Raw genomic sequence first — 15,935 nt, forward strand, 5'->3', positions numbered from 1 at the left:
TTGAAATTGTGCATAATTTTACATTCTCCAAAACATCTAAATGGAATAGGTAATATCATTCGAGTGAACATGTTTAATAAAAGGGCTAATTCTAACCATTATAAAATGAATAAAATTCATAAATGAGGAGAAATGCATGCTAGGAAACAATTGTTGCAACCAAGACCAAAATTGCAAAGCAATATGATATATAAAAAGATGTAAGAAGTGCTTTCTTTATGTTGCTTACATAAAGAGAAGATAGAACTCATAAACACATGTTTATACTAAATCTCCTTATGAGTAGGCATTTTATTGTGTGCAGCTTCCAAATAACCAGAGTTTTAACATAAAGAATGAAGTTCAACCAAATTAAGAGCATGTGAATTAAGAAAAAAAAACATCTTCTGCAACCTTGTAAACAAACCATCCGAAGACCAACTAAGGATATTGGGTAATTCAATAAGAATCAAATTTATAAGATTTTCCAATCCACATGCATTAGATGACACATGAGATAAGGACCAACAATTACCATTTTATTAGGCTTTTGGGACTTTACTAGAGAGCACAAACCTTTCCACATTAGGGACACCCACCATCAGAGAAATGCAATAGCTAAAACACCATTTATGATTTTAGAAGTTAATTTGATTCCATTACCCATAATCCAATGAGTTTTTTTCAAGAGAATATCACCAATCATTAATGTCAATCTAAATATATATACAAGGACTATTATACAAAACAATAATCTTACATTTAGACTTTAAGAATCTAACTCTCATTGGTAAGACCCATGTCATGTCATGGAACTAAAAAGAGAAGTTCCAAGCCAATCTAAGTAAGTAAGCTTCTTTTTCAACATGAATATTTACCACTTGTTGTCCATCATCCTTCTTGCTGAACACATGATTTCATTTAACAATAATTATACCTTTCTTGTTAGTATCATGCATTCAAATAAAATTTCTATATATCAATGTTCTTAAGAAGACTAGTGTTGACTATTTATAAATTTGAAAACTATAAACAATAACAGTAACAAATACAAAATTCAATAGTTAGACCATGTCAATTACTAAGTTTTAAAGTAAGCTTGAAGCGAATATATTACCAAATGGTTGTAAAAAGAGAGTTTTAGGAACCCTTATAAAGATAAAAGCACCTAAATAACGAAGGTTAGAATTATTTTAGGTCATATATATTATTTAAACGTGTTAGGAATATTATTGATTGGTTAAATAATAAAATGGTCTATTTAATATTAAATTTATGGCTAAAGACATAATTGTTATGAAAGATTATTGTATAGATACCTTAAAGTAATATTATGATTTGATGAGAAACCAAATTTGAATTATTAAAATATGAAATGTGATTGACAACGGTTATAAATGGGTTATGATCCCCATTTCTAGAGAAGGTAGCATCTAGTATTCCATTAGGAATTTTTGTTTTTTCTTCATCCTGATCAGGATAGATGACGAAAGTCATGTTTAAGACCTTCTACATATAGAAGATTACATGATGTGATTAATCTCATAATCTACATCATTTTTACTAACAAACTTAGGTACCTTTCGTATTATTTTTACCATAAATTAAATTATGAATTTATATTATTATATGATTATGCTATATGTATTTTGTGGATATCTAAATATAAAATCATGTGATTAGACACGATTACCATTTCTTAAAAAAATTCTTAATTTTTCTATTAAAAAGAGTCAATTTATATAGCATGTAAAAGTGACTTTTGTCATAATTTAAGTATTGTCTCAAAGTCATACTATAAAAATGCAAAAATTTAAGGAGATTAGCAACTTTTTTTTAATATCTTACTGTAAGATATTTCTATCTGGCGTTCAGATACCTTATTCTTTTGAATAGTTTTTTTTTTTCTTTTAAATTCATGTATAAACAATTAGCACTCTTAATTTTGTATGATTGATTTCCTTCCTTTGTTCTTGAGTAATTTCAATGTTATAACAAATATATAGATAAATGTATATAAGAGTTAGACTTTTCAGAAAAAAGACTAATCTTATATTAAGTAAAAAATTAATCTAAGATGTTTTGAAAAAAATTAAAAATTTAAAAATACTTTAAAGTATATAAATAAGTACTGTAATCATAATTATAAAAATAATACATCATGATAAATTTTAAAATTGCTTAGCTTAGAGCTGCATTTCATATACATAAAATAAATATTTCGTAATGTAAAAATGATCACAGATATGTTTTCTTATATCGTAGAACAATTATTATGTTTTGATTTAATTAAAATTTAACAATATTCGTGCAGCTAAAAAGGGGCTTGATAGTTTCATTATTATTCCTTCACACACACTAGCTCTAATAGAATTGGTACGTCTTAGAAAAAAGGAGAAAAGTTAGCCAAAATAGAATCTGTACAGAAAGAATTCATGTCTCTGAAAAACAATATACTTCACTTTCCTCTTTATCAATTGCTCCATGGTTGGTGGGTTCATCGTCTTAGGCAAACTGTAGATTAGAGTTGAAATTAAAAATAATATATATATATATATATATATATATATATATAAATTTTTTCTAATTCTTAAAAATATATTTTTTAAAATAATATCATGACGAGATTTTTGAATTTTAAAACGGATAATATCATAAAAAAAATTGTTAGAAAATTCTATTGATAATGTAAAACCTATATTAAGAAAATAAAAATAAGAAAGTTAAATAATATACAAAATAAAATATTCATAAATCTTAAGGTTTTAAGTTGAAAGAGATGTCAATTCTTTATTGTTGCAAAAATAACAAACATAAAAAATAACAAACCAAAGCAAAACTCAAATGAAATTTTAATGTGAGAAAACTATAAAAATCCATGGGGACCTAGTCTAGTAAAATCTTACACAAATAATAGTTTCTTTTGGAGTTTCCAAGGAGTAACAAAAAAATATTTTCTTTACCATAGCAACACAAAAAAGTTGATAGCCTCCTCCTCCAAGTAAGATGATCAAAAGCATGAAGATGAGACCATGAGGTGAGTGGTGTGCAAAAGAAATGGAGGAATGGGTCAAGAAGTGTCTCAGTTTGATGGTGTTTGTGATAGGATGGAAGTGTTTGATGGTTCTTTTGAGAGGTTTGATCAATTCTAGCATGAAGGGTAGAGGAGACCATATGGGATGCTTTAGCATTAACTTTGGAGACAAGTATGATGGCACAAATAATTTTGGCAGCATAACTCTAATAATCTCAAAGTGAATACATGGGAGAGATACTTTCATTTATAGGCCAAGGTATATAAAATTTGTAGATACAAAACCCTAAAAATCTCATCTTGGCCACCTACGGTACAAGTCTAGAAATCCTCTCCATTAAGAAGAGGACATGTGACCACTAACTTATAGGAATCATCTCCACTCCTAGAGTGACATGTGACCATTACTTTGGAAAAAGTTTCTCCACTAGGAACATGACACATGATCACTACCTATAGAGAATCCTCTTCATTAAGAGCATGTCACATGACCTCTACTCTTCATGTGGGAAGCTCTTTACCTTGTCCACCAAGCTAGATTAAAAACTTTGACCATGATCAACTTAAGTTAGGCTTCTACTTGGGTCAACTATAATTGTTGACCTAAGTTGACCAAAATTCCAATACTACTTAACCCATAGAATAAGAGCTTTGATTTACCTTGTATAGATGACTCTAGCTTTTCTTGAATATGCTTGGTCATGCTTCGTATGATTAGTCCCTTAGTTAGGGGTTTTCCATCAAAAGCCCCAATGGATACTTAACTAAAAAACATAGAAAACTACAATATGAGATGTGAAATAAAACCTTTTCTCTAAGCTAGCTTATGTGAACAAACTTGCATATGATACACTTGTTCTTTATTCTCTAGTGGCTTCTTTTCTTTTCTCACTAGAGGCACTCATACCTTCTGTCTATTTATGCCTCACTCTCTTGCTTACTTAAAAACTCCTAAAAACCTTATGCAAAGGGTTATTTTAAATTACATAATAGGCTCAAAGCTCATAAGTAAAAGGGCTAAATATGTTTTTGTTCCCTTAACTTTAAGTGAAAATTGGAATTAATCCATCTTCAAAATTTTTGGTTAAAACATTTAGTCTCCCATCTTTAGAACTGCATCGATTTAGTCATATTAACCAAATTTTGTTAAGTTTATTTGATGTTTCAAATGCGTTTATCAGTTAACATTGAAGAGTAAATGTGTCAAACAGTGTAAACAACTCAAATGTTATCATGAAAAGCGTTTAAAACGTTAAATAAGCCTAACAAAATTTAAATAAAAGGATTAATCCATGCATTTCTAAAGTTGGAGTACTAAATTCGACCAAAGTTTTGAATAAAGACTAATTCCAATTTTTACTGAAAGTTAAGGGACCAAAACATACTTAACCCTAAATAAAAATACATATATTTTTTTATTAATTAAGTTAATATAGACCCAATAAATTTGTGACTCACTTGATGTTAAGACAAGATCGTCTAGATAATAGACTCTCTAAGCAACCTAGGTTTTTGAAGTTTAACAATAAGCATTAAACGAAATATATTTTCAAAAAGAAAAGTGCCTACTTGACCTAAAGCACCTAAAGGTTTTATACAAGAAGCTACATAAATCATCCAAGTGCTAATATAAAGTCCTTTCAAGATAAGAACATACAAAACAACGTTTCCCTAAATTTAATATCGCCTAACTTGTTGTTTACAAGAAGCGTCCGATCAATAAGAAAAAGCCTACATGAACCTGTGGTAACAATATACTTAAGGATTTCTATTCATGAAGTGTTGAAAAGAAAAACATTTTACAAAGATACTGTCTAAGGGATATGTGCAAAACAATAAGATGTGTTCTCAAGCTTTTCATCTAAAACAACTTTTCATTCATAAGCATTTAATGTTTTACGTCGTCTACTATCAATATGTCATACATCATCTAATATTCTTGAACGTTACACCTGAATGTTGCATTAATTACTGATAAGATATGTGACAAAATGTTTTTTACAAGCTACAAAAGTTAATATCTATAAATGATCAAATACAAAAAAGTGTTTTTGTGCTTGTATACTTTGATCTCTTTATTTGTACAAAAATGTCAGTACCTAGCTTAACTTAGAAGCTCTGTACAAAAAGTTAAAAAGACGTTGAGAGATAAGAAAACATTCATAGAATGTTTCATCAAAGCTTCTTATACAAGAAGATTGTACAAGTTATTTACAAGAAAAAGTTTTGTTGCTTTATAACGTACACTTGAGTTTGACCAAACTACTGGAAAGTCTATAAAGCCTATCAAGATTTCAAGTCAGTCTCCAACAATCATCTATCAAAGAAAGCTATATAAAAAGATCAACTGAAGAGAAAAATTTGTTATTGGAGTAGAAAAGAGAAGAGGTGAAAAATGAAGAGAGAGAATATCCAAGAAAGATTTTAGAATACCATATCTAACTTAATGCTCATATCATCTAAACGCTCCTTAATCTAAAAGAGGTTGTTGAAGAAGATACCAAAAGAAGTGGGAGATGAAAAAGAAATAAAGACAGTATGTTCAAGAAAGATCATCATCAACTTTGTCTCATCTCAAAGCTTATATCGTTTGATGATCTTCCATCTAAAAGGGACACCTTCTTTCGAAGAGAAGAAAATACGAGAAAAGAAGGAAGCACCGAAAATGCGATTGAAAGACACTCTATTGTTCTTTAAGTCTACATCGTCCGGTTATTAGACTACACTTCAATATACTTGTCCTCTCTTAGAGAGTTACCCAACTCTATAACTAAACAAGATTTCATATTGTATTGTACTGAAAATGTATCCTCTCATTGAGAGCTTTTAAGTTGTATCTTGTAGGAATCTCGTCATGAATTTGTCATAAATTCTAGAGAAAATTAATACACTTGTAACCAAGAGTGGGTTATACTTGGTTAGATCCAAGAGAGGCTAAAGTCGGACTAGTCATGTTGACTAGGGAACTAGGAGTGGTTAAGAATACTTGCATCAGCTTACATTTGTAACATGGATCCAACTTTTCATACTCTTCACTAATACGATATTCACTTATCCATGTTTGATCCATACTATATTCGTAACAAACTCCATCAATCTTAGTTTTTTAACTCTCATAAGGTGAGGTCCTACACATTTTGAAAAAATATTTTTCATAATTTGCTAACACGCATACGAAGAAGTCTAACATTATAAATTAGATAAAATTTCAGCAACATTTGACATTGGTCTCCGAAGTACATAAAATGAAAGTGATCACTCATAACCACAATCAAGTATGCATAAAGAGAATAACACAAAATAGTCTCAACCGAAATTTTATCAAATTTATGCATAAACTTCAATGTACACATTATAATTAGTTATGAAAATTATTTTTCCACACTGTTTGCCAAGATAAATAAAACAATGGGAAAAATAATGTAAAAATTCACATGCAAATCAAGCTATATTAAAGCCTATTAACACATATATGAAATATTCATTCAATATTTAGTGTACATAACAAACCTTGAACGAAGTCGGAGGATGGTGGATGCGTCGTCATTGCTGTAGTTGAAGGGTTGTTGCTGGTGAGGGAGAAAGGAGAACTTGCGTCACCGCTTAAAGGTGTTCAAAACACAATCTATACACGAAAACAATCGGTAAAAAAAAAAGAAAATCATGCCCAAGGCAACTAAGTAACATGCATTTTCATTAAATGAAAGAAAACTTACCTTTGGTGGTGGTCGCACATGTCTTGACAACTATTGAGAGACCTTAAAAGAGAGAGCGTGAAGAAACAATGAATGAGAAATGCTGTCATGCTGTTTTTTTTCTTAACTTTCTAAATAACATATGACATCGAAGCTAGTGGGATTCGACGTGAAAGACATCATTGATGTCAGATATGTAGCAGGCCAACGTCTAAAGGGTATACTTCGTGTTGAATTTTTTAATGTTTTAAACATCATTAGACGTCGACCTAAAGTAATTTGATGCCTAATGAGATATGACGTCAACCCATCATAAAATACGACATTTAAATGATACAGGAAAGGTCATTTCTAACTGAATTTTTTGATGTTTCAAAATCATTTGATGTTGGCTCCTTTATAATCTAACGTCTAATGAAATATGACGTTAGTCTCCTTGAAATCTTATGTCAAACTCTTCAAAAACATTTCCTTCTAGCTTGTTTCTACTAACTTTTTTAAATATTTAAAAACGAAAATCTCACTTTCCCTTACATTAAACGCTTCTTTTTTATTTACAGCCACCTCTCATTTTTTTACAATATTTTATTTTTATCTAGATGACATTATAAACTCATTTGTATTTGTATTGTATATACCAAAGAATTCTCATTTGATTTATTTATAATATATAATAAAATAGTGGCGGCAAAATATTTATGTAAATATGTGTTCCCAAATGAAATACGTTTCAGTAATAGTAATGGGGTGGGACTATTGAGGACAGAAGACAGAAAATTCTCTTTTTATGCAAGTTCCCTGAATCCTCGATATATGGGGTCTTTATATATCTGAAATGATGTCTCAGTATTGCAATATAGAATATTAGTACACGAAAAAAGCAAGAAAAATAAGAGGGAGAAGAGAAATAAAGTAATCTAAGCTTATCTATATATCATGGATCAGTAGTGGTTGGAATAACATTGATTCTAATGAAATTAATGTTGATAAAGGTTGCTTTTAAAATTCTTAATGAATCCATAACTGCCAATGTCTTTTGCGACCAAAATGGAGTTTTCGAGTCCAGCCCAACACCATGTGACCCATGTTCGGATCTTCTCACTCGATTCCATTTCATTTTGTTTTCCAGTGTAAAGATCTCTCATTAGTCACCTCTCTAAAACTAACTTTAGTTATTTTTAGGTTTAATGTCTCAATAGGTCCCTATTTTTGTTCAGAATTTGAAATAAGTTCCTTTATTTTTTGGCGTCTCAATTGAATTCTTATTTTTGTTAATTTGATGCAAATAAACACTTTCCGTCAATTTCATTAAACGACGTTAATGAATGTGTGACGTGGCCTTACACGTGTCAATACTGTCCTCATGCCACGTCACACATTCATTAACGTCGTTTGATGAAATTGACGGAAATGATTTATTTGCATCAAATTAACAAAAATAAGGACCCAATTGAGACGCCAAAAAATAAAGGGACCTATTTCAAATTCTGAACAAAAATAGGGACCTATTGAGACATTAAACCTTATTTTTACTTTCTTTTTTAATTCATGACGGATCTTTAAAAAATATTTTAAAATGTTAAGATAAATGTATAAAAAGTTTAGAATACCAAATATATAAATTAAAACAACATTTTCATTTATATATTTATTTACTTAAATAGAAAAAAAATGTTGTCAAGATCCTCCTATAATTCTTCAAAGTTCCGTTTGTGATTATATAATTTTTCTTACTTATTGTATAGATTTTCAAACGAAATATTATTAATATCAAACAAAAACAATTTTTAATTTTATTAAAAGGTGAATTATTTGATAAATACAATTCTTTTTATCTATACCTATATATAAAAAACATTATTTTTTTACATTTTCTTTTTCATTTTTACCCTATAAATTTAAGGTTTAATACCTCTTTTGGTCCCTAGAAAGGGGGCCAAAGTTCAATGTGGTCCCACCTTTTTTTAGAAGTTCAATGTGATCCCACCTTTTGTAAAAAGTGTGCAATCAAGTCCTTTTTGCAAACGGCGTGAAGTTTTTAACGGAGCAGCTGACAGGGTGGACTGAGTATCATTACGTGGCTTTGTGTGGGTAAGACGTGGCAAAGAGAGGGTGATACGTGGCTGTGAGAGGGTAAATTTGGTAATATTAGTGAGGTTAGGAAATCAAAAGTTAGGGTTTCAGGAGTTTTAGAGAAATTGCTAATTTGGGATACGAATGGCTTCTTCTGAAGGGTGTTCATCGTGTTCGAGAAGTTGGGGCAAAGGATCTTCTGGGTGGTCTCATGGTTGTGGTGTGAGAGGAGGTGGGATAATCCCTACTTGTTACTGTGGTGATGTTGCTGTAACCAAAGTGGCGAGAACTACGAAGAATGCTGGGAGAAATTTCTGGGGTTGTCCACGTTACAAGGTTTGAATTATACCCATTTGAGTTAAAGTTTTTTTGAATTGATGATGCATTTGTTGATAGAATCCATAACTTGGTGAATAACAGGGTGGATCTGCAATTGGCAGCTCGTGTAACTTTTTCAAGTGGTGTGTTGAAGAGAAAGTTGATGAAAAAGATTGCACAATGGTGAGGAGGATAAGTCAGCTGGAAAAATCAGTGCAGGACTTGCAGAAAATGATGAAGATCTTAGTTGTAGCTTTGTGTGTGTGTATTGTGGTGTGCCTTGTTCAGGTTCTGTCTAGGTTCATTTAGTTAGATTGTAAGGTGTAAGATGAATTATGCAATTCAATGTATTACGTATTGACTATTTTAATGAGTAAATTTTAGTGATTAATGTTGAAATCAGTCCCCCTGATGTTTTAACAATGTTGAAATCAGTCCCCCTGATGTTTTAACAATGTTGAAATCAGTCCCCTGATGTTTTAAAAATGTTGAAATGAGTCCCCCATTTGCTTTAAAACTGTTGACCAAGGTCACCAAATAATGCATATGATGCTGAATATTGGCACATAAAACAAATACATAAAACAAATACATAAAACAAGTACATAAAAGCAGTTTCATTCATTACGACACATAAAAGAAATACAGAAAATCAGTTCAGTAAGTACGTTAAGTATGTATTACACCACCATGTAAGAAATAGTACATATTACAGCACCACAAAATTTAAATATCTAATAACAATTCTTCTGACTTTGCATCTAAGTACGTTTTCTTCTGACTTTGCATTTTGTTGGCCGGGGTGATTGGGGACTTGGAGGTGGCTGTGATGGTTCAGGGGTTGGTGAACTTGGAGGTGGCTGTGATGGTTGTGTTGTTTCTACTGGCTGGGGCTTTAAAGGGCAGTTACTCTTGTTGTGCCCCATGTTACGACAAAGACTACATTTTTTCTTATGGCCACCAACACGCATTTGAGTCTGATCTTTAGTTAGCTCCCATGCTTCCAACCTTCTTTTTTTCTTTGGCCTCCCAGGCATCTTCCTGATCAGTGGTGGTAGTACATCATTGAAATTTGTCTTTTCCCATAGTAGGTGGCCATTGAGTGGAAAAATGATGGACGCATAGACCTCTTCATAGGTGGATCTTGTGAACACATTGGGGACAAAAGTCTGTGGATCAACGTTGGAGAAGTTCATTGCTGCAATTGCATGACAGCATGGAATGGCACTAATCATCCACTTTCTGCAGCTACACTCCTTTGTGTCCAGGTCCAGTGTGAACTTGTTCCCAACTGAAGAAGTATGCCTAACCTCAAAAATCTTTCGTGCAGACCAGCTGAAACAAATGAAGCACATCAACAATGTAGATAAATAACTTGTATATAAAATAAATGGAGTTATATTACCTTGGCACCCAATATCTTGACAGATTACATTCCTTCTCAAGTCTCTTCTTTATCTTTGGGCATATTGTGAACTCCATAGATGCCACCTTGGTTCTATTGGTGGCCCACCTTTTCATGAGATAAACTCTGATATCCTCCATCATGGTTATAATAGGTTTTCCTCTTGAATGAATAAGAACACTGTTGAAAGCTTCACTGATGTTGTTATCTAGTGTATCAGTCATTGCTTGACCTGTGAAGCGAGATCTTGACCAAAACCTGTTGCACACTCAAATGGGTTACAATGCATCAGGGACAGTAAATTGTATGTAATGGCTAATGGGTTACCTCGGGGGAATGGCTATGAGGTATTTATATGCTTCAATATTGACTTCTTTAATTTTCAGCATCTCTCTCTCCCAAGCCTGTGGATATGTGCTTGTGGCAGCTGTCCACATCAGGTTTTTTAAAATTTGACCACCAAACCTTTTTCTAAAGTTTGCATACAGGTGCCTCATACAGAATCTTTGTTCTGCCCTAGGAAGAAGCTCTTGGATAGCTGGGACCAACCCCTGCACAAATAATTTTAGTCATAAAACAAGATCCTTTAACAAAGCATTAACTAAAATTGAATATAAGGTGTATATTTACCTTCTGCTGGTCTGACATCCACGTGCACCCCCCACATACTTCACTACCACCGAGGTCTTCAATTAATAATTGCAAGAACCATGTCCAGCTGTCTTTGTTCTCCACTTCTACTACTGCATAGGCAAGTGGTAGCATTTGATCGTTTGGGTCCCTACCAACAGCAGTGAGAAGCTCTCCCTTGTAATAACCTTTCAAAAAACATCCGTCTAAACATATTATGGGCCTACAACTTTTGAAGCTGTCTTTACAAGCTTTCAGACAAACATACATTCTTTGGAAGATTGTATCACCATTATGCGAGTCAACATTAATCTGCACTGTTGAACCTGGGTTACACCTCAACAACTCATGTCCATAGTCGTATATCCTTTTATACTGTTCTTTGAAATCTCCTTCAAGCTGTCTTGTGGCAATTAACTTTGCCCTTCGTGCCTTGGATATTGACACATTTGTATTCCATTTTCTTAATGCTTTAGTACGAATATCATTCACCTTTAAGTTAGGATTGTCAACTAAAGACCTATCTATTTCTTCACTCAACCACTGAGCATTCATTAGTTTGATGTTAAGTTGCCTACTACAACCGTGAGTATCAATTATCTTCCTTAATTGCCAAATTTTGCGTGATGGCAAGTACCCACAATAAGCTACCCATGGGCACTTCCCTTGGCCACCCATGCAGCGCACCCTCACCCTACGCTTATCATTCTTCACAAATTTTAGATCCCTCCCAGCATGAACAGCATACCTTCTAATAGCATCCTTAAACTCTTCCTTCCCACTGAAAATGGTGCCCACTTCCCACTTGTAATCTGCCATGGACTTCTGTTTTGTATATTTTGAGAAACCACCCATACATAATCTATCCTCGTTGTAATCCTCCTCACTTGAACTGTTTTCAGGAGTTACAAGCATATCAGACTCCCAATCATCATCTGACAAACCCCTGCATTGTTGTTGGGTTTCTTCATCATTGTCTGCATCCACATACTCATCACCACTGAGATCATCCATTCCAGGTTCATCATCACTGTCCCCTCCATCCTCAATGTTTTCTTCCAATTCTTGTTCACTATGAACCTCCCCTCCATCCTCAATGTCTGCTTCCAATTCTTGTGCAGTATGAACCTCCCCTCCATCCTCAATGTCAACTTCCACTTCTTGTTCAGTAGGAACCTCCCCTCCATCCTCAATGTCAACTTCCACCTCTTGTTCAGTACGAACCTCCCCTCCCTCCTCAATGTCCACTTCCAATTCTTCTTCACTTTCAACCTCCCTTCCATCCTCCCTTCCATCCTCAATGTGCACTTCCACTAATCCCTCATTCTCAACCTCAACATCTTCTGCATCCTCCTTGTCTTCCTCCCAGACATTTTCATTCTCACCATCCTCATTGTCACCCTCAACATGTGCTTCTCCTCCAACGTCACTACCCTCACCACTGTCTGCTGGACCTTCACATACGTACAAAATCTCATTGTCATCATTTTCTACAATAGCTGGTTCGTCCACCCCATGCACAACATACAGGTTCACTTTCCCCAAATAATTAGCCACCTTCATCATGTTCATGGCTCCTTTATCATCATCAAGCTTATGTAAAACATGTTGGATATTGTAATATAATTCTTTTACTTCCATGTAACCCAGATCTTTAAGTGAACCTAATACTCCAAAATAACACCATTTATCGGGATCTACGTCCCAATAAACTATCTCCCCACCCATATACTTAAAGGGGACTTCTTTGATCAAGGTCCCACCGTGATGGACCACAACCTGAAACATGTCATCACCCATCCCTACCCCAACCCTGCAAATGCAAACGGGGACCACTAATTTAAGTTAAACTAATATCTATGGGACCACTATGAACCATCAAAACAAGACAACTTTTCACCCCTACTTAATCCCCCTATAAAGCGACAACAGTGATAACATATACAACAAATACATATCATAAACCCTAACCTGATTTGCGGTTTCCAATTTGAGCTTCAGATTTGTGGTCTCCAATTCGCGCTTGAGATCCTGAATGTGCACTTCGTCCACGATGATCAATCCCAAATTAGCAATTTCTCTAAAACTCCTGAACCCTAATTTCTGATTTCCTAACCTCACTAATATTACCAAATTCACCCTCTCACAGCCACGTATCACCCTCTCTTTGCCACGTCTTACCCACACAAAGCCACGTAATGATACTCAGTCCACCCTGTCAGCTGCTCCGTTAAAAACTTCACGCCGTTTGCAAAAAGGACTTGATTGCACACTTTTTACAAAAGGTGGGATCACATTGAACTTCTAAAAAAAGGTGGGACCACATTGAACTTTGGCCCCCTTTTTAGGGACCAAAAGAGGTATTAAACCTAAATTTAATTATTTTATCATTTTATTCTTTTCCAAATAAGTTCAAGTTAGACACCAATGTTATTACATGAAAATTTTATTAAAAAAATAAAGAAAAAGAACAAAGAAAATAAAACTACAAGAGACCACACCAAATTCATGATAAAATTACATCACACTTATTAAAGAAATTACTTTAAACTTCATACACCAACAAAAAGAAAAATTTCTCAACACTTTATCATTCTTCAATCTTCTTATATTTCAAAAAAAGACCTTTAATTTTTACACTAGTAAAATAACGCATTTTTAACGCGCTATATACGCCTCGGTTTTACTAAAACCGAAGCGTATAAAAGCGCAGTGGCATTTTCGTAGTTTTAGGAAAGTTATATGCCTCGATTTAAAACAAACCGAAGTGCAAGATGTCTACTACCTCGGTTAAGCCAGAAATCGAAGCATAAAGTTTTGCCACTGTACCCTCTGCTCCTCTGCAAATCAGCTGACAAACTAACAAACTTTTTGAAAAACACATACTGCCTCGGTTACAATATGAACCGAGACATAAAGGCCATGCTATCGCATCGGTTTGGCGCCAACTGAGTCATATAGGTTCAATATATTTTCAAAATTGTCATTATATTTTTCAGTTTTTATTATTTTCTAATACAATAAGCATCGGTTAAGCTGAAGAACCGAAACAGTATGGTTATATTACCTCGGTTATATTTTGAACCGAGGCAATATAGGGTGTTAAGAGCAAGCCCAAATCCTCTTTTCTTTCTGATTCCAAGTGGGCTTGAACTAGTGGCCTAATTAAGGGTTCAACTTTTTTTTCCTTTTAGAGCAAGCCTAGATCCTCCTCTTTCCCTTGAACGCGCTAGCTAGAGGCTGAAGCTTCTTCCCTTTCTCTTCTTCAATTCTAGCGAGCACGGGCAACGAGAGTGCTACGATGGAGGTGAGTGGCCAGCGAAGACGTGGAGAGACGCGACGAGGGCGGCGGGGCGCGGCGAGGTCGCGTTTGATAGTGGTTGCGCTTCCGCGAATGTTCCAACTCTGATTCGCTGCGCAAGTTTCCTTCTCCTCCTTCTTCCTCTATTTTCGTTTGAGTTTTAGTGGTTTCCTGTATAAGAACGCGTGTTGGGTGCGAATGGGGATGCGATGACGGACGAAGGCGGCGGTGGCGCGTTGCGAGGAAGGCGGCAGCGGAGTGAATCGTTTTTCAATTTGGCATTTTAGGGTTTCTGAAATTGAGAATTGGAGAATTAGGTTTTTCATTTTCAGATTTGGGGTTTCTGTTCTTGTTTTTGCGGCTTAGGATTTCAGCTATTCATCTAATTTTGGGGTTCCAGCTTTGTTATCTGAGTTTGTGAAGCAACATGGTTATGTCCTGAAACAAAATTCCTGGCTTGGGAAAATCAGGTATGACTCGGATTGTAGAGGATATTCTCTCCAAGCGTGGGTCTTGTTCATCTTTAACGTTTTTCATAGCCATTCTGGTCACTCGTCTAGCAGAAGAAGTGGAACGGCGGAGGACGGTGGACGGAGGGTTGAAAGAAGGGCGTGAGAAAGGGAGGAGCAGAGGGAATCTAGAAGAAGGGCGTGAGACATGAGTTTCATTTCAAATTCATTTTTGGGCTTCTTTCTTTGCAATCTTGATTTTTTTCAGTTTGGGGGTTTAAAATTAGAATCTGGAATTGGAATCAGAACCGAAGCACAAAAGTTGCCAAAGAAGAAAAAGAAAAGAAAGACCCTACTGCCTTGGTTCAGGTTCCAACCGAGGCAGTAGAAGGGGACAAAGTAACTCGGTTCAGAACCGAGGCAAAGAGTCTACCACTTTTTGCCTCGTCTGAATATGCCTCGGTTCAGGAACCACTGCCTATGGGCGAAAATAACCGCTGTCGTTTCCTCTGACTGCACTAGTGTTAGAAGTTGTTGCTTTGGATGATTTAGTATTATAGCCTTCTTTAGTCTATCCATAGGTTTCTTTGTTATTGAACTTGCTCATCATCATCTTTCATATTATAATCTTCCTTCTCAACAAACATATTAGTCCATTTAGAAGCTATTTTCAATCTCATTTCCAGAGGAAGTAAAAATGTATTTAAAATATTTTTAAACTTGAATATTTGTTTTTGTTTTATAAATTTTTAAAAATATACTTTTTTTTAATTTTATCAATGAGCTAATATGCTTAATGAGAAACAAAATTATATTTTTAAGGATATGACGAGTCAATTCAAACTACAAGAAACCTAATTGAGGTAAGTCAAAGAAAATTAATACTAACTCTTCTAAAGCAAGTATTTCTAAAAAGCCCTAATGAGTTTTAAAGGCCTTTTTTTTTTTAATGTGGGAGGTTAGTTAATGATAAATCTATTATGGTGTTGCATTGATTTACTTTTTTCGGTCTATGAATTTACTTAATTTTTTCATAATAGGTATTTTTTGC

General features: G+C 34.1%; 2 protein-coding genes across 2 annotated transcripts; one reads left to right on the forward strand and one right to left on the reverse strand.

Annotated features, from left to right (window-relative positions):
• Positions 1-8,925: 8,925 nt before the first annotated feature.
• On the forward strand, positions 8,926-9,498 carry LOC148201451 (uncharacterized). The gene is made up of 2 exons (XM_088108700.1): positions 8,926-9,117; positions 9,202-9,498. The coding sequence occupies exons 1-2, from the start codon at positions 8,926-8,928 to the stop codon at positions 9,406-9,408; spliced, it is 399 nt and encodes a 132-aa protein (XP_087964826.1). The 3' UTR covers positions 9,409-9,498.
• Positions 9,499-10,190: 692 nt separating this feature from the next.
• Positions 10,191-13,150, reverse strand: LOC148201452 (uncharacterized). The gene is made up of 4 exons (XM_088110955.1): positions 11,135-13,150; positions 10,832-11,055; positions 10,505-10,762; positions 10,191-10,418 (listed from the first exon to the last, which is right to left on the reverse strand). The coding sequence occupies exons 1-4, from the start codon at positions 12,932-12,934 to the stop codon at positions 10,331-10,333; spliced, it is 2,370 nt and encodes a 789-aa protein (XP_087967081.1). The 5' UTR covers positions 12,935-13,150; the 3' UTR covers positions 10,191-10,330.
• Positions 13,151-15,935: the final 2,785 nt, after the last annotated feature.

This window comes from Vigna umbellata, chromosome 3 (genome assembly GCF_029865625.1).
Source record: "Vigna umbellata cultivar VRB3 chromosome 3, Vumbellata_1.0, whole genome shotgun sequence".
In the NCBI taxonomy this organism is placed as follows: domain Eukaryota; kingdom Viridiplantae; phylum Streptophyta; class Magnoliopsida; order Fabales; family Fabaceae; genus Vigna; species Vigna umbellata.

Bases quoted from the DNA above. Each gene is read 5' to 3' on its own strand.
- LOC148201451 (XM_088108700.1), top strand. From the start codon at position 8,926: ATGGCTTCTTCTGAAGGGTGTTCATCGTGTTCGAGAAGTTGGGGCAAA. The intron at 9,118-9,201 runs GTTTGAATTATA...GGTGAATAACAG, and splicing joins GGGGTTGTCCACGTTACAAG to GGTGGATCTGCAATTGGCAG.
- LOC148201452 (XM_088110955.1), bottom strand. From the start codon at position 12,934: ATGGGTGATGACATGTTTCAGGTTGTGGTCCATCACGGTGGGACCTTG. The intron at 11,056-11,134 runs GTAAATATACAC...TTATTTGTGCAG, and splicing joins GGATGTCAGACCAGCAGAAG to GGGTTGGTCCCAGCTATCCA. The intron at 10,419-10,504 runs GTAATATAACTC...TCTGCACGAAAG, and splicing joins TCAAGATATTGGGTGCCAAG to ATTTTTGAGGTTAGGCATAC.